The sequence below is a fragment of the Daktulosphaira vitifoliae genome, unplaced genomic scaffold, assembly GCF_025091365.1.
Source record: "Daktulosphaira vitifoliae isolate Bord-2020 unplaced genomic scaffold, ASM2509136v1 Scaffold_1, whole genome shotgun sequence".
Classification (NCBI taxonomy): Eukaryota; Metazoa; Arthropoda; class Insecta; order Hemiptera; family Phylloxeridae; genus Daktulosphaira; species Daktulosphaira vitifoliae.
The window spans coordinates 28,641,396-28,669,295 of NW_026099572.1; the positions used below are offsets into that span (position 1 = coordinate 28,641,396).

At 24.0% G+C, this 27,900-nt stretch overlaps 1 protein-coding gene across 6 annotated transcripts; it reads left to right on the forward strand.

Moving 5' to 3' along the window:
* Window positions 1–5,767: 5,767 nt before the first annotated feature.
* Window positions 5,768–21,920, forward strand: LOC126903017 (ectonucleotide pyrophosphatase/phosphodiesterase family member 5-like). Of its 6 annotated transcripts, none has more exons than XM_050681193.1 (8): window positions 5,769–6,055; window positions 6,237–6,593; window positions 15,049–15,158; window positions 15,224–15,397; window positions 18,958–19,139; window positions 19,211–19,408; window positions 19,756–19,989; window positions 21,747–21,920. In XM_050681193.1, the coding sequence occupies exons 2-8, from the start codon at window positions 6,237–6,239 to the stop codon at window positions 21,755–21,757; spliced, it is 1,266 nt and encodes a 421-aa protein (XP_050537150.1). In that variant the 5' UTR covers window positions 5,769–6,055; the 3' UTR covers window positions 21,758–21,920. The 6 variants fall into 6 exon arrangements, with proteins under 6 accessions (XP_050536995.1, XP_050537073.1, XP_050537150.1 ...); XM_050681279.1 differs by lacking the exon at window positions 21,747–21,920 and adding an exon at window positions 20,439–20,815; XM_050681357.1 differs by lacking the exon at window positions 21,747–21,920 and adding an exon at window positions 20,446–20,815.
* Window positions 21,921–27,900: the final 5,980 nt, after the last annotated feature.

A 27,900-nucleotide genomic window follows, 5' to 3' on the forward strand; every position in this document is an offset into this window, starting at 1 on the left:
AGATCAAGTAGCTTTTGGAATAAAACACCAATTTTTTTAAAATTAAACACTATCTAAAGATTTGCATCGAAGCGTTTATTTTTGATAGTGATTTTAATCACTGTCAGATATCATTATACTTGATCCAACTATACCACGTCACAACTGTGCCGCGACCCCCCTGTGCTGGGTTTTTTACTTTAAAGTGCTATAACTTTTTGAAAAATATATGGATCAATACAATTTTTTATGAGAAATAATATTTTTTAATAATCCCTTTTTACATACTGAACACCCTGTATATTAATCAGGATATTAATAAGGAACTAGCAGATCATGTAGCTTTTGGAATAATACACCAATTTTTAAAAATTAAACACTATCTAAAGATTTGCATCGAAGCGTTTTTTATGATAGCGATTTTAATCACTGTCAGATATCATTATACTTGATCCAACTATGCCACGTCACCACTGTGCCGTGACACTCCTGTGCTGGGTTTTTAATTTTTAATCATTCATATTTCTTTATTTATCTGTGTATTTTTTAAGCAAAACTACAGATAAATGGTTATTGAAATGTTTAAAAAATTTATTTTACAATTGATTAATTGAAAATATTATTATTTGGGAATCACTGTCATAATAAAATAATTTATTGGTTATTTTACTTTTTATTTTGTAACTTTTCAAAAAATATTTTAATATAAAAATTATTGATTTCTATACTAAATAGGTCTTAAAATAATTAATTAACCATCTATATCCATTGAGTTCTTTCAAAATGAATTATGAGTAAAATATATTTCCTTGATGAAATAACAACAAAACGTATCATTTCCATTAAGTTTATTCAAAACGAAATAAGTAATGGAATTTGTACGTTTTAGCGCAATTCACTTTAGAAAATTACGTTTTATTCTGTCTTGATTAAAATTAAAATTTTCTTATTTGAGTTTAGATTTTTTATACATTTTTAAAATATTTAAATATTTTCTATGTCTGTCCAAAAAACCACAATTGAAAATCTCTCTTTCAAAAAAGATGAGAAATAGTACGTTTTAGATGTTGCCCTAGTTACTACTAGTCTTTTGTGTTATTACTTAATAAATATTTTTCTTATAAGATGCTTATTATTATTAATCACAAATTTATTGTTTCTATAATGTGTTAGAGAAGAGTGAAATAAACATTACAATATTAAACAATATTTCGATTTTTCAAACACTACAACAAATTAATAAGTTGAAACAACAGTAAGTTGTTAATTCAACAGTACTATTATACAAGACTTAGTAAATATTTTGTTATGTAAATAGTAAATTTATCACCTTAATTACGTGTTCTTATGTACGATCGTTTTTACAGTTGAAATAGTCATTACATATTTTTTTTTACTAGTAACATCTATTTTTATTATTTGTGTAGTTATAATTACTGTATAAAACAAAATTACATTTTTAATATTATTTTTTAAAATTAAAGAACAAAATTAATTTAATTTGAATATTAAAATTAAATTGAAATACAACAGTAGAAAAGTAAGTGTTAAAATTTACGTGTTTATACTTAGAAATAATTTTATTAATTAAATATGAATTTTTAATATTACTTTTAAAATAATAAGCATAGCCCATTCCTGTCACTGTCACCTTAAAATTATGAGAATTACATGCAAATTATAAAGAAATATTTTTAGGAAGAAATATATAAAGTTAGATCACTTTACAAATTGTTCCAATGTAAATAAAATTTTAAAAACCAAAATTCTTAAAATTATGAAATATTTTGGTTAAATCTAACAGTTAGCTTGATAATGGGAAAATCTAACACCTATAAATCTTTATCGTTAATTTAATACAATACGACATATAAACTAATACAAAACCGATTGTTAATGTTATCTAATATGTCAATTGTAAAAGTTATGGTACTTCATTATTGTTGTTAGGAAAAACCAATATATTTTTTTAGTGATAGATGTCAAATGATATTGAATCGAATAGTATCAACGATAGTATTATAGTTTATCATAATCATTGTAGCACTAATGCTATATTAAATAAATAATACATAAATGTATAATTAAATATAAGAAAAATAATACTATTTTTTTTATGTAATTTTAATTTTGATTATAAGAAGATAAAAACAAATTATACAAACCCAACCGTCGTTTAATAATATTTTCTAGAACAACATATATTATAGCTTAACTTTTATTTTTAAAAATAGGTATAAGTTTTTAATGTTAATGAATAATTTTTTATACATCAGTAAAATTGTATAAAAAAATTTTTTTTTAATTTTAAGCTTATTTGAGACCTACTAAAAATATAACATATAATGACGTGAATTATCATAGTATGATAAAAATTTTTCCTAAAAAGAATTAAAAGGACTTTTAAAAAGATTTTTTTATTATATCCCGGAATATTTATAAATAACTAAGTTGTTTTGATAATAAATAGTTTTGGCCGTATAGTAACAATAAAATTGTTTGCTCAACCATTATATTTTTGATTTTACCAAAGTTTTTATTTCAGTGTAGTTAAATTAAAATACAGTAAAACATATAACAACTATGATACAGTATTATCTCGTAACCATAGTTAAATAATGTCAGAATGTAAAAATTAAATGGGTTATTAAATTTGAAAAATTATTTTTTGCATTTTTCTTATTTGAGATGAATAATATAAATAATTCTTTTAAATAAGTACACAACTTTAAAAATTATTTGAAAAAAAAAAAAGTAATACAATATACTTAGTAAATAAAAATTTATAGAATTTGTCAGAAAAGGCTAGTACACAATATAAAAATATAAGCTTCAAATCGAAATGATTTCTTTCAACGATACGTCAAAAGATTACATATCGTATACAGTTTGCCCTTAAAAATTGAAAACATTTCCCCTATTCCTTGTAAATGAAGCAAATTCCCCAAATAAATTATCAGGGCTTGAAATTAATTCTTATTAATTGATTTAAAATATCTATATAATCCAATATAAAATTTGAATAAAAAAACCAAATATAATGAGTTTAAGGCATAGTTGAGTCAATTATAAATGAAAATTTGTTAAACTTCATTATTTGTATATTTGATATTTTAATGTTTCTATATATTTTTATTTTATTTTTTGTTGTTTTATCTGAATATTTACATGACCATGGATACCTGAACCAAACATATTACTGTGCCCTGTAAACAAATCTGTTTATTTAATTTAATGTTATGAACTATAAGTTAACAAAAAAATTTGTCTGGAAACTTTATCTACTATGTGTAAATGGCTACTAATATATATAAAAAAATAATGTACAGTCACACTAAAAAATTTAAGATGTATAAGTAATATATAGATTATAAATTTAGTAGTTGTTGTGGTGGTTACCGTTGAGAATGCGTTATTTTTTTTCTAATTTGTTAATTAATGATGTGTATTAAATAGTGTTCTTTCATTTTTACGCTAATCAGATTTAATTTGTTACAAATAATGAAGTAATATAATATTTAATTTAAATTATTTCTAATTCAAGACTGAAATATACAGTGTTCAGTATATAAGGAAACCGAACAATTGTTACAAACAATGAGAACAATAGAAACCCATTTCCTTACTTACTGACACTATATATATTTAAAAAATTAACATTGTGGTAATAAAAAAACCTTATTGTAATTGTTTACATGTATATTTAACTATATAAAATAAAAAAAGATCTATTTCAGAAAACTGCTATTAACCTATTATATCAAAAGTTATAACTATTTTAAAATATAGATAGGAGAAGAAGTTTGTGTTATGTTATTTTTATCATTCTGAAGCATTATTTGAAAAGTTATTTAAGAACAGTAATTTTCTTAATTAAATTATTGTTTATTTAAAGTAGCTAATTAAAATTATAATATAAAATATTAAACATAATTTTCATGTTAACTGATTACCATTATCTACAGTTTTACATCGACGCACTTTTTATAATAGTAATAATAATCATTGTCAGATATCATCTATACTATGTATTTTATAAATTAAACAATTTTCTATTTTATAAGCTATTAAAATATGTACACCATTTTAAAATATAATGTTAGCATCCCAATAAGTTGTGAGAGATGATTCAGAAAGGCATTTTTTTTTTGTGGTTCAAACCCAACCTCAAGATTAGTTTGACACTAGTTAATAGATTTTATATTACTTAATAAAAAAATATTTAATATGTTTGGTACGTCGATTAAAAAAACTTGTAAATATTTTTGGTTTAAATATGTTTTGACATCAATTTAATATGGAAAATAAATGTTGTCAACACAATAGTTGTCATGGAAAAAATTAACACATAATATAAAATATACAATTAAACAAAAAAATACATTTTCACATCTTAAATATTATAGGAAAATATATTAAAATTTTCCAATAAGACCATGTTTAAATATGATTAAAAAAATATATAATCAATAATATTAACCACAATTCATTGAACGAAATTTGTTTAAAATGTTAATTTCCTTGTAATACACTTTTTTATGGCAAAATCTATAAATTAAATTATCATGTATCTTAAAGGTTTTTCAGTATTTAAAATCATGTATTTGTTTTCATTGTGTAAATTTTTACATCACATTAGTATTACCTTTCTGTTTATGTTTTAAAACCATTAAACATTTTTTATTCTAAGAATAATTTATTATAAAATTTTAAAAACAGATTTATCAGCACGAAAAATAAAATATTAGTTTTCATCAAAGTATTATATTACGTAATAATCTCAGCATATGAATTAATTTGTTTAATATTAAGGAATAATGAAATATTATAATTTTAAAATTTNCTCAGGATATGAATTAATTTGTTTAATATTAAGGAATAATGAAATATTATAATTTTAAAATTTGTACAAAACGCATTTATATTTTCATTTTTTAATTAAAATGATTTTTAAGGAGTGTTTATTCAATTTGTATTATTTTCTATCCAACATAGTTTGTTTTGTTAACTAAACTTAAATCGTTATATAAAGTTAAAAATTAATATTAATACATTTTCAATGATTTAAAACATTTAATAGGGTTTTTTAATGTTATAATAATGTTTTTATGAAATTATTTTTTAGAATAGCTATCTGTAATATTGTTTAATAAAATATATTGCAAAAAAATTGTTTAAATTATTTGTATACAACATTGAAAGTAGTGTGTATATTTATATTAATTTTTTTTTAGAAAAACGCTTATGATCATATTGAATAATTTACCTAATCACACTGTTTAACCCAGATATATTTTTATTATAATAGTTAAAATAAGTGCGATTTTTTTTTTTTTATATAAAATTGAGTGTAAAAAAGTACTGTACATTTTAACTTAACTTTTTTTAAAAACTAAATAGGTAGTATTATTTTTATGCGTGATTAAATTAAAAAAATAAAGTCAAAAATCATAATGAAAAAGAAAAATTAACATCATTTGTATAATGTGCTACTAGTTGGTTATATTTAATAAATTACATGTTTTAACATTATTTATATATATTTAATTTTTTTTTGAAACATTTTATTAATATACTTAGTCTGTCAATACTAATTTATTCTATTATACAGTAAGACACAGTAGCTACCTCAATTACTACTAATTAAAATACCTACTTTTATTATAACGCATGGCAATCCCCTCCAACACAAAACCGAACAACACCGATCGGCGACCATTATAGCCGGACCTTGACGAACAATAAAAAAAAAGACTAGTGAATTAAATCCATTTGCTGCATTTTGGTCAGGTGAAGTGTTAGTGATCCGTCGCCATGTACTTAGGTGTCATGTATGTGGTCATCTGAGTGCGTACGTTATCGCAGCGTCAATTAAACATCTCAGTATTCAGTGCCTCCGCTGTGCATTCAATAGTTAATAATATTAAATCAAACATTTTGTCTACAATAAGTAAGAGATAAAAAAAAATCAATTAGTATGTTGGAAAACATCGAAAGTGTACTAATAGCTTTAGGTATTGCAAAAAAAAATTAAATCAACCCGTCTTATCATCTGTAGCTACGCTCATTTTTGCCGGTATGCTTGCATGGAAATTATACTTCTTTTAACAGTTAATTTTTTTCTAGTACTTATATATGTTTAAACTTTTAGTATTTTTGTAATTAGTTCATAAACCCAAATTTACTGTCAATGATGAAATATTTTGTTTATTGAACAAGCAACCGTAACTATTGTCTATTGTTTCTTTTGTTTCAAGATGCTTTTGAAAATGAACACGATATACGCCATATTACCTTTAGCATTTGCGACGGCTGTAACAGCCCTGACAAAACATCCTTTAGTTATGATCGTATCTTTTGATGCTTTTCGACCTGATTATATAAATCCTAAAACGACGCCACATTTAGCCATGTTCAAAAAATCTGGAGTTTCGGTTCCATACATGAAAAGCGTATTCCCAACCAAAACGTTTGTCAATCATTTCAGCATAGCTACAGGTTTATATGCCGAAACTCATGGAATATTGGACAATTATATGTTTGACAGCAAATTTAAATACATGCACTGCTCAGAAGAACAGTTTCACTACAACAATCGGGTCGTCCCCTTATGGGTAAGATATGAAATATTTGATATGCAACTATGAATTTGATCAAACAGTATCTTAATTAATTATTCAACCCAAATGTTTTAAGTTGCTAATTTGGTAATATAAACACAAAAGGCATTTCATTCATTTAAATGAAAATTTTAATAAGAGTTCTTATTAAATATTACAAAGAGTTATTTCCTTTCAATAAATACAACTTATTTAGTGTTGTTAATAAATTATTGAAGATAAAATTTTACTAGTAATTAAAGCTACTTTGTCTTAAAATATATTTATATTACATACCCAATAATGAGATTAATGTGAACTTATGAATGATCAAGTATAACCGTATTTAATACACCTATGATTTATTCATTTTATTAAAAACATATATTCGAACAAATTATAAATTATTACAATTTAGGGTGTTTTTAGAATTTTATTTATTTTGTAGGGTTGCGGATGTATATAAGATATGAACTCAACCTCATCTATATTTATAAAGTTAATTAAAATAACCATATTAATAAATATTATAAAAACCCAGTACAGGGAGGTCGCGGCACAGTGGTGACGTGGCATAGTTGGATCAAGTATAATGATATCTGACAGCGATTAAACTCACTATAAAAAAAAACGCTTCGATGCAAATCTTTAGATTGTGTTTAATTTTAAAAAATTGGTGGATAATTCCAAAGCTACATGATCTGATATTTTCTTATTAATATCCTGAATGAAAAAGGGATTATTAAAAAATATTATTTTTCATAAAAAAATTGTGTTGATCAATACACTTTTCAATAAGTTATAGCATTATAAAGTTAAAAATGTAAAATATAAAATTGAGAATTTTCACACAAAAATAGCATTCGGTAGCCATTTTCACCGCCAAGACAAAATAAAGTCCAAAAATTTTTTTTTCATAATATTGTACATTACTTTAACTTTAATTAAAGATATATATAAAAGTGCCAGACTTTCCGGAACACTTTCAAAATTTAAGTTGAAAATTAAATTTTTTGTGAAAAAGTTGTCATTTTATATCCCTCCCTGTGGGCAGATAAAGGATCAAATTTATAAAAAAAATATACCAAATGATAGGTAAAGACATCAAACATCTATAAAAAAAATTATATTGATTTGTTCAATTTTAAAAAAAATTATGGCAGTTTTTACTAAAAAATATTGAAAAAATTTCAAAAATTAGCGATTTTCAAATTTGTAATTTTTTTGGAAGTTTCCCCAATTTTTTCGGGGAACGAGGAAAATTTTTTCAATTTTTGTGGGTAATATCTTTGACTAGATATGATTTGTGATCTTTGACGTATCGTTGAAAGAAATCCGTTTGGTGAGACCTGAGAAAAAGTGGTAAAAAAACAGTAACGGACTCATCATAATACAACCAATACCTTCTCAGCTTCGCATAGAAGCTAAAATTATATTACTGAAATTATTAATAACAGTATTTTTTTTTTTATAATTAAAAAAAAAATAAATTTCTACTTGTCAATCTCTTAGAAAAATGTGTCAAAATTTTACAATTGCAATTAAAATTTGAATAATCTTAACTATTCATGCACAAATATTTAATAGACCGGAAAATCGGAATTTTTAATATTAAAACAAAAATATTATTGATTAACATACAGGATAAGGAAAGTTCAGGCAAAGCGTACATCCAGGGCAATATCATTACCTATAATCATAATATCTCAAACTCAAAATATCAAACAATTTAATGTGTAATAAGTGGAGTCGTTGAGTGCGTGCTGTTAATGTTATCAATAGATTTGAACGACCCAACAAATTTTTTAAGAAAAGCTCTAAAATAGTTTTTCTTGACACTTTTTTAAATAGCAGTATGCTTAAAAAAGAGTTTTATCATTAAAAATAAATTGAAAATCAAAATTCGTTAGTAATATTTACAGTATTTGCAAATATTTGTCCGTTTTATTGTATAATAGTATATATTTGTTATATAATATTATATAGGGATATCACTACATGTGATATGGTGTATATCTATATAAAAATTTGCTTGTGGCAGCACAATTACTTCACTTGACCCCTTTTACAAAAAAAAATTATGTTAGCCATCATAAATATAACCCGTTGATTCAATTTAAATAATACTCCGAGACCTAATAATTCACAAATTTAGTTATTTTCTATAGAATAATATAGACCTTTATATAAACATATTTGTACAGCGATTTTCTAAAGTTGTATGTGTATTTAAAGTATTAAAGTATTTAGAGTGTCTACTATAATATATAAAATCATTTAATCAGATTAAATACCCAACCTACTAGCTATAACTGTATAATATATACTTAATTAAAGTTCTCAATAAAATCAAAGGCTCGAACCATTTGAAAAATAACCTCGAAGAACCGGTTCAAAATCGTTACTGATTAAGAAAATTAAAAGACTGAAAATTTAACTGGAATCTCAAATTATTTGTTTTAAAGAACTTGTAAAGAAACGGAATCTAACCAAGATCCGCTTCAATAAAGGTTCATAATTATAAACTATATTATAATGTAAGCCTATATGACTGGCGCATTAACGTATTGAAATATTAATTATGTTATTATCACGATAATATTTGGCGGTAGAATTCATAATAGCGTACGATTATTGAATTGAATCAGCTGATTTGTGGTGTAATCAGATGTTATATAATATTATAATTATTATATCATATTCATTAAGTAAGGGAATAGTGATATATCAAAAAAATATTCCCCGGAAAATTTTCTCGGTAACGGAAAAATTCGTCTGCAAATTTAAAAAAGGTCTCTAAAAAACATACGACTCAAAATATGATTCTATGGCTTTTTAATGTTGTGCATTTTTATGGTTTCTTAATGTTTAATTTTTTATTCAAATACTAAAAACACTAACCCTCCAATAGACAATGATTAGGTGTATATACAATAGAAAAATTTCCAGTAAAAATAAATTCTATATAATTACCTTTTTAATTTAGCTCAATTTTACGGTCATGCATAAAATTAATTACTTCTAAATAAAACTCTAAATAACTCTATGAACATAGTAACGAAGAAAAGTCTCATAAAACATACGTCAGGAGTATGTCGTTATATGGATGGGAGATGTGGTGTTGGAGAAAGATGCAAAAAATAAACTGGACTGAAGACAATTGATAAAAAACAAACATTGATACACACTATAAAAAGAAAGAGATGGCAGATGATAGGACACACGTTGAGACATGTGGATGAATTTTATAGTTTAATAGTTAAGGAATGATAGATAGAACAAGATCAAAAGAAAGACATAGGACGAAATACATTTGTCAAGTAATGCAAGATTCGGGAGTCACTTCATACAGGGAGCTCAAGAATATAGCCAATGTTAGAGGAAAAAGAAGAAAGTATTCATAGTAAAATTTTGTTAAAAACCAATCTTCGGATTGATAAAAAAAAACAAAATAACTCTAAAGCTTTTATGAATTTGAAACATAAAATTAAGTATTTGGTTAATTCTATTGAAATTGACAATATCTCTAGCTACATTGTACCAAATTATCATCCGAAGTTAAATAGATAAATATGTAAATGACCAATTTTTTACTTGATGGCCAATTTTTAGTCTCGATGCGAAGCTGAGAAGGTATTAGTTTTACCATGATGTGTTTATTTTTATTTTATTTTTTTGTGTCTATCTTTAATTTTTCTCAACAATACGTCAAAAGATCATAATTCGTATCTAGGTGAAGATATTACCCTCAAAAAATGAAAATTTTGACCTCATTCCTCGTAAATAATGGAAATTCTTTAAAAAATTACGATTTTAAAAATCGATAAATTTTGACATTTTTTAAACTTTTTTTTCTAAAAATTGCCATAACTTATTGAAAAATGAACAAATCAAAACAATTATTTTTTATATTGAAACCATAGATATTTTACTTTAATTTGATATAATTTTTTTAAAAATTTGTCCTTTTATCTGCCCACAGGGGGATTCAAAATAGCAACTTCTGCGCAAAAATTTTAATTTTTCAACTTAAGTTTTGAAAATGTTCTGGGAATACTCCGAGCTTCAAACTTATGCTAAAATAAAGCTAATGTTATGTACTAAAAGTTCAAAAAAAAAAAATTTGTCCTCATGACTTTTCTTCTATGTAAAAATGATGGCCATATATAAAGAACATGCAACTTTGGTATTAAAATTTCATATTTTATTTGCCTGTGGCAATGATTTTTTTTTTCAATTTTTCCTTAATTTCTTTTTTTAAGTTAAAATTTTGCTTTTGAATAATCCACCAATTTTTTAAAATTAAACACTATCTACAGATTTGCATTGATACAGATTTGAAGCGTTTCTTATAATAGTGATTTTAATCACTGTCAAATATCATCTATACAGGGTGATCCATTTAACATTGACCAGCAAATATCTCAAAAACTATTTATTATTTTAATAATTTTTTTTTTAGTTTATTTTTTTAGTTTTTTAGTTTTTTTAGTTTATTTTTTTTAGTTTTATGAAACTAAAATAATTTTAAAAAAAAATTATTAAAATAATAAATAGTTTTTGAGATATTTGCTGGTCAATGTTAAATGGATCACCCTGTATTAGACCCGACTATGCCACGCTTACACTGTGCTACCATTTTTTTTATAACGCGAAATATAATTAAAACAAGTTAAAAATGATTTTTGTGTAAGATTATTATGGTAATGTTATAATACTAGTAAGGGATATTTGTGTATGTCATTAATAACTAAAAAAATATTTGAGTGATTATTATTAGTAAATAGTCATCTATAATGTTTTCAAAACTGCTTTTATTGCTGGAAATATATTAAAAAATATAATAATTAAATATTGAAAAATGATTAATGTTTAAGTTACTATTTTGACAAGGGACCTTCTTAACTAAAACCCATAAAAAGAAAATATCAAGAACCCCTAGCACCTGAGCCCTTAATTTTTGATCTTAAGTAGTTCTTTAATATCGGTTCCAAAAAATCTCAAAAGTTCCAAACCTTAAATATAATATTTAAATTACAATGAAATACTTTACCATAAGTAAATTAGTAAATAATTTCTGTTAAATAAAGATAACTAGCTATTAGTACTTAAAATAATCGCACTAGCGCCATCCAAATTCCTTTCAAAATTTTCATAACATGTATTTTGGAAAAATGCTGGTTTCAAATACTATGTATAAGTTATACGTTAAAGTTTCAACATTTAAAATTTAAATACTAGATCAGATTTTTATTTATTTTAAATTTAATGAAATTGAATTTAAAAGGACAACTTAACAAGAAATGTTTAAAATTGAGATGATGTGAAATTTTATAGATAAAAATAGATAAAAATTTAATTTAAAATTTCAGTTTGTAATAAAGATTTATGGTAGATTATTGATTTGATTATGATAAAAACAGAACTTTAATTGTAGTTATTGTAAATAGAAAATATATTTTGAATAAAAACAGGGTTTGAACAACTATTAATTCATAGAATAACTAATATTTTTATTGGTGCTGAATAAATAATATTGTACTTACAAAAAAAATGTATCTCGTTTATTAAGATGTTTAATAAATCAACTAAATTATTTAGAGTAAATGTTAAAATAAGTTAATATGTTGACTAATAATTCATACACATTACAAACATGACATAATTGATTTTATTACACATCGCAATAGCTACAATAATGATAAAGTACACATTTCATGAATAAAAATTAAATATATGAGATTACGACAAACTATTCATTGCGTTCAATGGTTTAAGATAAGTAGAATAATCTAATAAAAATTAAATTTGTTAAAAACACAGTTATACAGAATGCTCAAAAAATAAGGAAACAAGTCAATTGTTTTAAACAATGAGAAAAATAGAACCCGTTCCCTGACTTACTTAATTCTTTTATATTATTAATAATAATAATAAACAATTAACTATTATGAAAAATGTCTCGAAATAAGTGGATTAAGCTATAGCAAATAATATGAAAACTATATTTTTCAAATGTTGACCATTGCAATATTATTATGCAAAAAAACACGAATTTTCTGCATGTTATCAATACAAGAGTATTAATTTCCTTTTAATTTCAATAAGAAGTCATATTCCACCTCACCAAAGATTTGTTAGCTGCTAGAAGTCATCATATGAATAGTTTAGTTCTGAATTGTTAGAAAAATGTAAGTGTGGAAATTTAAGCTGAGTTATTAAATGTTCCAATGGTCGACCGAGCCTAGTTGAAGTAAACCAGTTATATTAATACAAGAATAATATTTCAAACTTATAAAAATACTGTTAAAATAATATTTGTTGTTCTTTAGTTAAAAATGTAAAATATTTTATGGTTTGTACCAAAATTTACATGGTATTTGTACTAAATTTAATTAAGTATAATGTAATGTTCATTATTTTAAATAGGTTTTTTCGCTTTTAGTAAAACGTGTCTATATACTTATATAAGTGTTGTAGAATTAGCTTTTTCAGGTTATAATATTTATCGCGTTGATGGGAATAGTTGTACTAGTTCCACGTAAAGAGATGAATTTACTGAAGGTGTTATTATTTGTATAAAAAGTAATAATTTGCACTTTATCTAACTGGTTAGTTGTGACAGTGTTAACCAACTGTTTGTTAATGTTAACGTTGGTAATAGTAGTATTGTTATAGGTATTTGTTATATTCGCCTGCCTATGTGAATATTATTAATTAAATAATTGTCGAAATCGGTGTAAACACAGAAATCTTTGATAACGGGCGATTTCTATTTGTCGAATGTACATTACAGTAATTGTGATTCAGGTCTAATTTTTAATGGAATACACTTGGATAAATCTTAAGCATTATTTGAATGTTTTTTATTTCATGGATTTTATCAATATAATAATGTTTTAAATTTTATGGAAACTCAACTGAATTTAGTTTAATTAAATGAGTTAAATACTATGGTGATGTTATCAGAAACTGCACTACTGTCGATTGACAATTATCATCATGCACTTAGTATTGAACTAAAATTAGGTCATTTTATTAAAGTTAAAATAAATTTCGCCCTGAAGTATGCCTATCGGCAGTTCAAGGGCAGCCTACACAATTCTGATCAGTGAAAACATATATAAGTAAAATAAATAAACAAAAAATATATAACCTTAAACGTGCAGATATAGTTATTATCCTATTCATTATCAACATTTCATTGGGACACATTATTTACTTCTGATGATATTAATAATTCATTAGCTAATTTTTGTAGTATATTATGTCCTCTATTTATATTTTTGTTCCTAAAACTGCGTTTTCATGTAAAAATAAATATCTAGCCTGGTTTAATACTACTTTTCATCGATTAATAGAGAAAAAATCATGCTCATAAATTATATAAAATGTCTGAAGACCCTATATTTTATATTAATTTTCTAATTTATAATCGTAATGTAAAAAATTAAGTTAATAAGTTACTTATGTTACCATGAGTACTTAAAGCGTATTTAAGAGTCTGAAGATAAATCCTAAATATTTTTGTAAATTCCTTAAATCCATTAAAATTATAAATTATTTACTAGTTTGTATAATTTATAATGATGTAAGCTAAACGTCAACAAATAGTTTATTTATTTGCTTCCCATATCTCTCGATGGCTTTTTCTGAATCTAATTCAGCTATTTATAGTAATAAATATTTAAAAATACAACAAATTATTTCTAATCTTGAATAACAATAGGAAAACTTTTGATGGGTTTCAAAAACTGAGTTTTAATCCTATTTTAGATTCCTACTATTAGATACTATTAGCGTTACTATTAAACAAGTTTCGTTATGCCTTGACATATTCTATTTATTGTTTATTTAACATGTCCTTAAAATGTGAAATTTTTCCTAATTAAAGAAAATCTAGTTATGTAATGTCATTATGGAAGTCGATAATTAAGTAAATAATCAAAATTTATCCAGAAAATATTTAAGCTTAAACATTCTGTTTTATGTAAATAAGTTATTTGTCCTGAACACATGTGTTGAGAAAATTTATATTTATAGAAACAAATTTGGTATCTTTTAACTCCTATCTAGTAGATAATATTACAGGTGGAAGACAAGTAAATGCAATATTTACAAGATATCAGTAAAGCATTTGACCGAGTAGATAAAATCTTTCGATATAAAATGAAATCCTCAGAATTTTGGGGATTTATTTTTGTGCTCATTTTTTCCCTGTGGGGTATTATCAAATAAATTAATAATCTATATAAATAAATCTTAATTATTATAATTAAATGTTACAATTAGATAAATATATTCGGTATATTAAAATATGTATTAACAGTGTTTTATACAATATGTGTGTAAAACATAGGATTATAAACATATAATTATGGTGGAATTATTTATATTCAGTTAAAAAATCCCTATTTTTTTATTAATAGAAAGTAATTTAATTAGATTTATTATTATTATTAATACTTAGTTGGAAAATGAATTTAATGGCGATGAACGCTATAGTGGTGTTATGATGTGGCCAGGTTCTGAATTTTCATACCTTGGAAAAAAACCCACGTATATTGGTCAATACAACAAGTAATATTCTATTTTCTTAGTTATTAAAGATAATGCGACAATTTTAAGGGAATTATTTTGATCAGATCATTAAAATGGACGGAAAGAGTAGACAAAATGATGACTTGGATCAAGAATGACAAACGACCATCTAATTTAATTTTTGCCTACTTTGAGGAACCTGACTTTCTAGGACATTATTATGGAATCCATACAGGTGAAATGAAAGAGCAAATTGTTAGAGTAGACGCAGCAGTCAAGTAATTAAAAAAATTCTATACAACTAGCTCATTATTTATTTAACTGACTTTGTATTCTACGTATTAAAATATAATTTACTGATCTATATCTTCGACATAGTATCAACTTTTCTCAATACGATGTTTTTAAATTCTAAGATTGACTCTTAATGTCCGTATAAATTTTATATAATAAATTTAGGTTTTGAAATATCACATATTTTATTATTTTATTTGATTTTCTTCTTAGAAACAATATATTAAATATTTGAAATGCTTTTAATATGTATACGAGTTGGTCTAAAATTAATATGTTAATGAATAATATGTTTGCTAAATTAATATTCAAAGCACGCAAAATACTTTGTTAAAGAACCACAACTAAATGTTTTGTTATCATTAACTACTTTCACCGCTTACATGAATGCAATTATTAGATTAGTGTAACCAAACTTTAATTTAAAGTAAAGTTGTGTAAATGTTGGGTAGTTAAGAAAAAAAATTTAGACACCTAAAGATTAATATTATTAAAAATAAAAGTAAACTACAAAAATACTCCTTTAAAATATTAGTATTTTAATTAATTTTTTTTAATTTTGTCGATCACCGCACATAAGGTGATAAATCCATTTTTATTTCAAGTTTTTTTCTCAAGTACTATCTTAGTTTCATATTTTTAAAACACAAAAATAATATATATATATATATATATATATATATATAGGGTGGTCATTATTTTTCAATTTCATAAATTCAGAGTCACGGGCTCAAAATTTCGTTAGGTTCACTGAAAAAATGAAACTGGTAAAATTTGAGTACAATAAGTCAACCCCTTCACGTGCCTCAAAGGGGTTGAAGTTCTTCAAAAATGGGGTAGATTTTCTTTTTTTGAGTGTACACTCTTTATTTTTCAAGTTTTGCCAAAAATACAAAGAACAATTTTTATAGAACTCAATGTGAACAAAAAATTAGGTAATTTATTATTTTTTTGTAAAAATAGTATTTTTTCGTAAAAATAGGAAAAATCAGTTTCACTTAATTTTTTAAAAAAAATGACATAGTTTTCAGTTATACTTTTCCAGTGTATTAAATTTTAATTGTACGCAGAAATTGTACAGAAGTAATATTAATAACCATGATATTTTCTATAAAAAAGATTATTTGAGTTTTTTTCGAATTATGAATCCTTTCCAAATAAAAATTTAAAACAACTACAAAAACGTGTTTTTTTTTTTAATTTTTTTTTGCATATATGTTTTTTTGTTCATAAATTAACAAATTTTCTTAGTTATATTAAATAAAAAATAAACAAGAAACACAATAAAATAATAATTGTAATAGATGAGTGTTTAATATTTTGGATAAAATCGCGTATTCCTACACAGTTTACTTCAGACTGTGTTATTAAATTAAAAAAATTGTATGAGAAATGGAGAAAGTTGGACAAAAATAAATCTAGAAAAACAGAAACACAAGAACAACATTATAATATTTTTTCTGAAGAATTAGACAACCTCTTTGACCTTTCTCATATCGAAGCTCTGAATATGATGAGTATTGAAGAAGACAAACAGTTTTTATTGTCACAACTTAAAAATGGCCGCCCAGGGTGTATGCTTGGTATTGATATGAAGTTAACAGGTATTGAAAAACGTAAAATTACTCGACAAGAAGAAGAAGATGATTGAAAGAAAAAAGAGAAATTAGAAATCGCAAATTGTACAGGTAATTATTAAATATTACACAATAATTTCAGTAAATTATAAGTAAGCAGTTTTTATATACCGAAGTATTTTATTATTTAGCCGAAACTCAATATTATAGCAGCTCTAGCTCGGAAGACGAAGATATTGATATGGAGGAAAACGTTGAAGAAATGAGTCAATTACCTGGGCTTTCAAAAGAAGTAAATGCACAACAAGATAAGTGTTGTTTTGTAGTTGAATGTTATATTAAAATGTGGTTTTCAGCTGCGAATATTATAACAGCTACTGTAATGATTTAATGTTATTAAAAAAGTTATTAAATTACAGTAATAATAAACTAGGAGAAGTAGCTATAAAAAAATTTATAAACCATTTATGATATTTAAATAATGAGTGTGATGTGTTTTCTTTAATTGACGATAGACTTGATATTAATATTAAACAGCGAATGGCAAAAAAAATATTAAAAGGTTATGAACAGAGCACGAATGAAGAATTCAAGAAAATAAAGATTCAAGCAAAAAATTAATTTTAAAATATGAAGATTTATCAGATTTTCTAGAAAAAGATCTTCTTTTTTCGTTGCTCAGCAACAATTCATGGAAATTATTCGAGTGATTTAAATTAAAATTCGAGTTTTTATATGAAGATCTTACCACATGGGAAATAAATAATGAATAGAATAACGCCAAAGATATTTATCCTCGACAAAAATAGTAAACGACAGAATTCAACGACAAATTTGGGATGAAAATCAAAAGCAATTTATATTACAAGTATGAAATTATATAATAGTACTGCAAAATTTTAAATTTTAAATTATTATATTTGTATTATAACCTTTACTTTGGACTATTTTAAGTGGTTCAACAATATCGCCAGCTGTATCCCAGGTGTAGCCAAGAAATTTTGAATAAAAAATATTCAAATTAGAAAAACTATTATTGTGATAAACAATTATTATTTTATTGTGTTTCTTGTTTCTTGTTTATTTTTTATTTAATATAACTAAGAAAATTTGTTAATTTATGAACAAAAAAACATATATGCAAAAAAGTTTTTTAAAAAAAACACGTTTTCGTAGTTGTTTTAAATTGTTCTTTGTATTTTTGGCAAAACTTGAAAAATAAAGAGTGTACACTCAAAAAAAGAAAATCTACCCCATTTTTGAAGAACTTCACCCCCTTTGAGGCACGTGAAGGGGTTGACTTATTGTACTCAAATTTTACCAGTTTCATTTTTTCAGTGAACCTAACGAAATTTTGAGCCCGTGACTCTGAATTTCTTAAAAAAAAATTTTTCTTCTATAACCAAGGACCACCCTAATATATTTATATATATATATAATGCATATCAATATGAAAATTTAAACGCTTAAATGTTTCATAAGTTTATTGAATAGCTTAATTAATTAATATATAATACATAAAAAGACTAAATGTAATTATTGTTGAATAGTATACTAGTTATTCTTCTCAATAATTGAAATTAGAGTATTGTGGGTGCGAGTCCTCCATTAGCTAGTTTAGAATTTTAATCGCATAGATGAGAAAAATCCTTAAATTATATTTTGAGTGTAACAATAGTTAAATATTAAAGAAAAATAATTTGCTTCAATGGTTTAAAAAATGTCAGTGTCCTTTTTTATTATTTCATTTGATATCTAAATTAATTGCGTCTCTAAATTAATGATTTTAATCTTCAAGATTCGTAATAGTCCGCTGTGTTTATAAAATAATAAACATTAAAATATATCATTTTTATTAAGTATAAATAAATATATTTTTAACCTGCGTCATATTAATTAGTAAAATGATGGTTTACAACTATTATGAATCGTGTTCATTAAAATTGGCCACTTACAATATTTTTAAGGTACTTAACCGATTCTATAAAAAAAGAAGGTCTTGAATCAATATTGAACTTAATTATTTTAAGTGATCATGGTATGGAATCAGTTAAATACAAGGACTTGATTTACTTAGAAAATTATTTAGACACTACAAAATTTACAAATATTTCATCGGGAACAAATGTGTTTATTCATCCGAATCCTAGTAATTTTAATAGAATAGGTATTATTTGTTTAAATTATAATTATTTTTCTAAATATACATTAACTTTTTAGATACATATGATGAAGTTTATAAAAATCTTACTGCACTAGCCAAAAAATTGGGAAATTTTAATGTGTATACAAGAAAAAACATGTTAGAAAGATGGCACGTATCAAAAAACGAACGATGGAATGAGCTTATTTATTTATTAGCAGCGCCTGGTTATGCGTTCAAAGACAAATGGATTTTAGAATATTTTGATGGAAGAAGTAAGTAAAATTTCATTTAAATTAAAATTTTGTTTACTTTTCCATAGCTTGTTAAAGTCAATAATAGTTAAAAATGCTTAAATTTATATACAATTATATATTTATATATATATATATATTATACATAAGCTGTACAAATAGTATTTACTCTTGTAACAGTCATCATTCGATAAAATCATATTTCCAAAAAGAATAAATTCATTTGTAATATGTACTGTGGGCAGTTTGCCTATAAAAATAAAAATAAGCTTAATTCTAAAAATAAGTTATATATAGAAAAGTTTTGTTAAAAAAGGAATCATGAAGTATTGAATTTATTATTATTTACATTTTTTTTCAATTTTTAGATTTGTCAACTGCTGAAATTGGCGTACATGGATACGATAATCTAGAACCTTCGATGTTTGCTACTTTTATGGCTCGAGGACCAGCGTTTAAAAGCAATTATTCGATAGAACCATTTGAGAACATTAATATATTTCCTCTTGTTAGCTATATATTGAATATTAAACAGACCGGTGATCATGTCCGAACCAACGGATCGTTAAATAATGTTGAAAACTTATTAGCAAAGAACCACGGTACTTCAATGTTATTTTACAATAATATTTTACTGGTTGCCGTTACAGCCTTAGTACATATTGTCCGTGTTAAACATTGTTAAATGTCTATGTATGAAATGTCTTGTAATGGACCACATTACGTAAATGCATAATGTGAATTTTGTGTTTTGAGTTAACACTTACACCACGTCACTGATACATAGACACTAAAAATTGTAGTAAATCATTCGTTTGCATTTCGATTTCATTAGATTCACTGAGTGACTATTGCCGTATAAATTTAATCAGTGGTTTTTAAAAACATTCATAAAAAATGATAAAAAAATAAAGTTTATAAAGTTTTTTTAAATATTTTTATTCTCGATTAACAAAAACAATTTATAGTAATATTTACTAATTAAGCAAATAGTTTGGTGTAATAAATTTAATCAGTATTCTCAATAAGTTAGCTGATTACAATATTTTAGTTTTTAGATAAATTATAAACATCTAGTGAGCCAATATACTCGTCACAGTCTACTGTATAAGAAATAAATGAATTCTATATATTAATCAACGTATTATATAATAAATTAATTTTTAATTTAATAACATGTGAGAAAATTTCCTTACTTTATTGTATATCTGTACACGGGTTTTTATTAGTTTATTAGACAATTTTCGCTCATAACCATGGAATATATTTATTTGTTTTCTTTCATTTGAATTATAATCCATAATTATAATTATATAATTATAATGAATTATAAATTAATTTGAATTAAAATTTACACACACATGATATTTAAACTCAAAATAATTCAATTCACTATTAAAGAAAAAATGTTTTTGCTTAAACCGTATTTAATACAATTTATAAATGTATTAAAGTATTATATAACAAGATTTTTTAATAGCATTCTTAAAGTTTATTTAAACTTTAATTTAAAAAAAATAATGTTTATATAATTGTATAATGATAATTAATTACAATTTATTTAAATTACACTGTCAAAGATTGATTTTTATGATAGGATAATAAAAGAAAACTTTATAATTATTATCGTTTCTAAATGTAGTATAACTATTCGTACAAAATTAAAATTGTCTAATATCGAACTGTGTTATTGTAAGCAAATAATTTGTATAGTACTTGATAAAAATTGTACGATAAAAAGTATACAATTTTATCTAGTTTTATTTTTCATTTTTTCATTAAAGTTAACTAATTCTATTCTTCATTTTTATATTCTATTCATATTTATCTAAAAAACTTAATTCATGTAATTTAAATAATTAAGGTACTTTCTTTGTATTTAAATCAAAATATATTATTTTTATATGTATTGTTTCATAAATAGAATTGTTTAATATCTATATATAGAAAGATTCTTTAATCTTGAAATATACATTTTATACTTTATTTACCTAATAACTTTGAAGAATGTATCAGTATATTGGAATTAAATTGTTTAAATATATGTGTTACTCTGATGAATAACTTAACAAACATAACAAAAAAATGTCATTAATTTTAATGTTTTTTTGGAAATTGCGTCTTCAATTTTTAAATAGCAATTAGTAATTTATTAAACTTTACTAAAGTGCATATTGTGTCTGTACACACTTTTTACTACTAAAAATTATATTTGACAATACAGAATCATTAATTCTAAATGGCTTTTTTTAAATTAAATATGCATAAGAGTATTTCTAACAAATTAAAACTCATAAATTAAAGTATAAGTAAATTTTAAGGAGTCTCTGTTTAACTGTATCGTAATGTAATGTTTCAGAAAAATTGTAATGATTCTGCATAATCAGACTTGAAGATAAAATATTAGGAAATAATTCTTACTAGTTTGTATTGCGTGATCGCATGATATTTAACAATACAAGTCATTTTAAAACATGTAAAATAGATTTATCACACCAATAATTGAGCATTTATCTTTTAAATAAACATTTTTTCCAACAAACAAATATAGATTTATTATATAACTATGCTGCAGTTGTATCTTGATAATAAGTCAATTACGATTACTACTTAGAAGCTAACACTGACAGGATTATAATTTACATGTGTAGAGGTTATTCAATAGTTAATGAATACCGTAAATTGGAATTATTTTGATGATGCGGGCTACTTTGAAAATTGAACATTTTTATCTTAACATTGGTATGATTTATTGGTAATATATATGAATGGCCGTTTTTAATATTTTGTTGTTTGGTGCAACTGGTCGAGTGCACAAAATTATTCGACGATAACATTTCACTATCATTTTTCCACTTATTTCTATTGTTAATAATGTTATTGTCACGTTCGGATAATTTTTTCAACAAAAATTAAGTCATGCACATGGTAAGTACTAAATTATATACGAATATTTTAGTCATGTTAGGAAATTGAAAGAGTGACTACTAATTAAATTAATAGTAATTTTCTTTTCCGTTGTAAATGTTACTCAGTGCTTGTACTATTTTGGCATAGACCTACTTTGATTTTTATCATGGGGTTACTTAGATAACTGTTTTACACACTTTTTGATGTATAGGAATATTGTTTTTCTTTTAGTCACTCGTCAATACATAAAAAAATTGGCAGTAGAACTTATTTAACTCTAATGGTAGACTACTAAATGAAGCATTACTTAAAATTTCAAATGGTGATCTATCATTATTCAATGCCTGTAAAATTTATAAAATTTGTATGGAACTTTACATGGGTAAACATTCTGTTAAAACTGGACATCAACAGTTTATCCTGAAATGAAAATAATAAATTTTTTCACAGCAGCCATGGCATTGTTTGTAAAAATTTAAATTAGTTTATAATGATGTAATTGATATTAATACAAATGAAATAAAACCATTGCTTAAGAACATCAAGATTGAAGGGGCTGGAAAATGTATTAAATATAAATTTTCTCATACAGTGAAAATTACAGAAATGTCACCAATTAAAAGTTGTATACAATAAAAGATTGTTAAGTATAAGATCCGCTAGAGACTAAAAGACTAAATTTTTAATAATCTTTTAAGATAAAATAAAAAATTATTAAATTTTGTAACAATATTGCAATGTTAAAATAATAATATTAAAAAAATATACTAGTCTTCTTGAAAATAAAATTGAATATAAGTTAAAATAAAGTGAATGATTAAGTTAGTAATTTGATTTTATATTTTTTATATGCTATAATAATTAATATTTCTAAACTATGTTTTATTAATTAAAAATTTTCAGTTAAAATTTTTACAAATTATATCTAGTTGAATTAAATAAAATTATACCTTTAATCATTACTTTTATGTAATTGGAAAATGGTACTAAAGCAACCCCATTAACTTAAAACTTAAAAAGATAATTATTAAAAATATTTTTTTTTACAAATATGATAATTTTACTGATATTATATATATAATGAAAAAAAAACCCAGCACAGGGGGGTCGCGGCACAGTGGTAACGTGACATATTTGGATCAAGTATAATGATATCTGACAGTGATTAAAATCACTATCATAAAAAACGCTTCGATGCAAATCTTTAGATAGTGTTTAATTTTAAAAAATAGGTGGATTATTCCAAAAGCAACATGATCTGCTAAATCGTTATTAATATCCTGATTCAGATAAAGTATATCGAATGAAAGAAGGATTATTAAAAAATATTATTTCTCATAAAAAAATTATGTTGATCCATACACTTTTCAATATGTTATAGCATTATAAAGTTAAAAATAAAAAAATAAAATCGAGAATTTTCACACAATAATAGCATTTGGTAGCCAATTTCACCCTGAAGACAAAATAAAGTACGAAATTTTTTTCTACCATAATAAAGTATATTACATTAGCTTTAATTTAAGATATATAAAAGTGTCAGACCCTCCGGAACACTTTCAAAAGTTAAGTTGAAAAAGTTCTACTTTTTATATGCATTTTTATGTTTTGAATCCTCCCTGTATTAAGGGAAATGGTCCGATTTAAAAAAAAAGTATGTCGAATGAAAGATCTATATAAATACTACTTCTCATAAAAAAATTGTAATGATCCATACATTTTTCAAAAAGTTATAGTATAATAAAGTTAAAAATGTAAAATACAAAATCGAAAATTTTCACACAAAAATAGCATTCGGTAGCCATTTTCACCCGGAAGATAAAATAAAGTTCGATATTTTTTTTTTACGATAAAGTATATTACATTAGCTTTAATTTAAGATATATATATAAAAGTGTCAGACCTTCCGGAACACTTTCAAAAGTTAAGTTGAAAAAGTTAATTTTTTGTGAAAAAGTTGTCATTTTAAATCCCCCCCTGTGGGCAGGTAAAAAGTCAGATTTATAAAAAAAATATACCAAATGATAGGTAATGACATCATGCATCTATAAAAAAAAGAATTATATTGATATGTTTATTTTTAAAATAGTTACGGCAGTTTTTAGTAAAAAAAATTGAAAAAATTTCGAAAATTAGCCATTTTTAAATTTGTAATTTATTCGGAGGTTTCCCTCATTTACGGGGAACGAGGGAATTTTTTTCAATTTTTGAGGGTAATGTCTTCGACTAGATACGATTTGTGATCTTTTGACGTATCATTGAATATATACATTTAACATAAGATATTTACATGTTAAATTAAAACAAACAGTAACATAGTGGAGTCGTGGCATAGTTGGGACAAGTATACATGATATTTCACAGTGATTAAAATTACTATCATAAGAAATGTTTCGATTGAAATCTGTAGATAGTGTTTAATTTTAAAAAATTGATGGATTATTTAAGAAACATAATAAACTCCTATTTTTTAAGTAAAATTAAAACTATATTAAAAATGTTATTCATTTAAAAACTAAAAAATATTAAACTCAAAAGCCACAAAAAATTACTGAAAAGTCGCGGATACATATTTCTGAAACAATGTTACCATTATCAACGCTAAAAACATACTGACATATCCTATTTTTTGTTCTACGTCACATGGAAAATAGGTCGTCGGTACAAATTTTTTTTTTTTGAACTTCTAGTACATAAAATATACTTTATTTTAAGATATTTTTAAAATACGCAGTATTCCCGGAACATTTTCAAAATTTGAATTGGAAAAGTTCTACTTTTTATACAAATTTTCAAGTTTTCAAAAATTCAAAAATGTTTCCTTAACTTTAAAGGTGCAAAATAATCAAAATAAGTATAAATTTATATTTTATGTAAGTTAGATTCATGAAAATTTTATATTTTTTGATGGACTCATTATTATTGCAAATTCATATAAGTTATTTTAAAATAAACAAACGAAAATAAAATTTGAACACAAAAATAGCATGTTTTTTAACTACGGCTGCCATTTGCATAAAGAAAATAGGTCGTCGGGACAATTTTTTTTTTTAATTTATAGTACATAATGTAAGCTTTTACATATGTTTAAAGGACGCGGTATTTCCGGAATATTTTCACAAATTTACATACAAAGTTGATGTAGAAAGTTACTATTTTGAATCTCTTCTTGTGGGTAGGTAAAGGGTTAGATTACTGACTATAGCGCCTAATGCGCTATTATTTTTTATGAAAATTTGATGCACAATTTTTTTATATAAATTTTTAGTTTATCAGGAATTATACTCAAGAAGAATATTTTTATTATTAACTAATACTAACTTAAGACATATGCATATCTATAATCATTGATTTTTCCTGAGAAACAATTATTTTAACCCTCCTCATTGTACCATGTTATCAGATAGCATTTTTTAAAATAATAATATAATAATAATGTTTTTATAACATTATTTGTTTAAATTGCTAACGTAACTAAACGTAACTATGTTAATTTACTATATAAAAGATTATTAAAACTGATATTCTAATTTTTTGACTTGTAATATAAATAATTTTATGACTTGAAATAACAAACTATTTTTAAGATATTTGAATAAAATTTATTCACGAGTGAAATACATGATTTTGGAATTTAAAAGAAACATCAAAATATTATGTACACGTGGATATAATTTATTTGATAAATAAAAACGTTTTCATCGGCGCATGTTATCAATATCTTCCAATATTCTTGACTTGCTTTAATTAAGTCTACTTAGCATACAAAAAAAGTTATAGTACTAATCCACAGAAAAATATGCAAATTAATGATATATTTTTTTATAAGTATCATATTCTGATAAAAAACAAAATTCAATGCGTTCTTATTGGCCAGCACGTGTAGTATAGAAATTCTTTCTATTTTAAATTCTAGTCGCCCGCTTTACTATAAATATAAATAAAAGGTTTTACAGTCCTTAGTGTATGTATATAACAATAAGAATGTTATCGCGATTAGAGTAGCTTTTTATTATATTATTTCTCGTTGATGTACTTTTTTCTTCTTATTTTACGATGGCGCCTTGTGGCGACGGCGCGCTGCTACTGTAAGGCATATTATTCGCCCGCCGGCAAAGTTATGCGAATTAATCTTATACAACCCTGTCTCTGGTATTTTATGAGTAACTTAAAATTTAATTTTCTATAAATAACATTATTACTTGAATTTTATCAATATTTTTGAAACTTCCAACATATAAATTATACTTAAAATAAGTTATTTATTAAATTAGAAAATATTCGTTTTATTAATCGTGGCCACGGAACCTTTTTAGTATTCGACTCGCCGGCTGTCCATTTTTAGATCCTAGGCAAAATGAACACTGACACTAGTATTTTCTAAATTTGAATGAAACTTAAAAATTTCTAATACTTTTTGTACGTGATATTGTTCTTAAATTTTTGCAAAAAAAAAATTCGATTTATTTATTTACGCTCAAGTTAAAATTTAACGCCATAAAATAACAATATTATATTATTCTTGAAAAAAGATATAAGTACAATTTAAAATAAACATCTATTATCGTTAAAGTTATTTTCAAAAAAATTATTATTGTTTAGTTAATATATTTAAGAGTTCGCAAACATTACTATATTTCTTAAATTAAAAATGTTTATAATGTATAAATGAAAATGTGTTATAGAACATTTAGTATCATTAGCACCGAAAAATGTACGTCATCACAAAGATTCCAAAGAAATATATTATACTTAATACTTAATACTTAATGAAACGGTCTATGTATAACTTTATAATTTATACCAGAGCTTGAAATTAATTTTAACATTGAATTTAAATATCGATAAAATCCAATACCAAAATTGATAAAAAAAGTCTCAGCACAGTGAGTTTGAGGCATGGTTGGGATAAATCCAAGTGATGAACATCATTGCCATAAAAAAGTTTCCATAGGAAATTGATAATTTTACAATTTATATATTTGATATTTTATAATTCATTAAATAAATGTTTTAAAATTTAAATTGAATATTAAAAGCTTGTTTAATTATTTGCTTAGTTGAAAAAAACTATTTTTTATTGCTTTGACGGCCAATTTCTCATAGTAGAACTATTTCCGCGCTTTACTTTAGCTTTAATTTTAGATAAGAAAGTATTAATTTTACTATAATGTGTTTTTTGTGCGTCTGTCACCACCGGACCGAATTAATCAGTGATCCGTCCAAAAAAAACCCAGCACAGGGGGTCGCGGCACAGTGGTGACGTGCCATAGTTGGATCAAGTATAATGATATCTGACAGTGATTATAATCACTATCAAAAAAAAAAACGCTTAAATGCAAATCTTTAGATAGTGTTTAATTTTAAAAAATTGGTGAGTTATTCCAAAAGCTACATGATCTGCTATTTCCTTATTAATATCCTAAATGAAAAAGGGATTATTAAAAAATATTATTTCTCATAAAAAAATCGTGTTTATCCATATACTTTTCAATAAGTTATAGCATTATAAAGTTAAAAATGTAAAAAATAAAATTGAGAATTTTCACACAAAAATAGCATTCGGTAGCCATTTTCACCGCCAAGACAAAATAAAGTCCGAA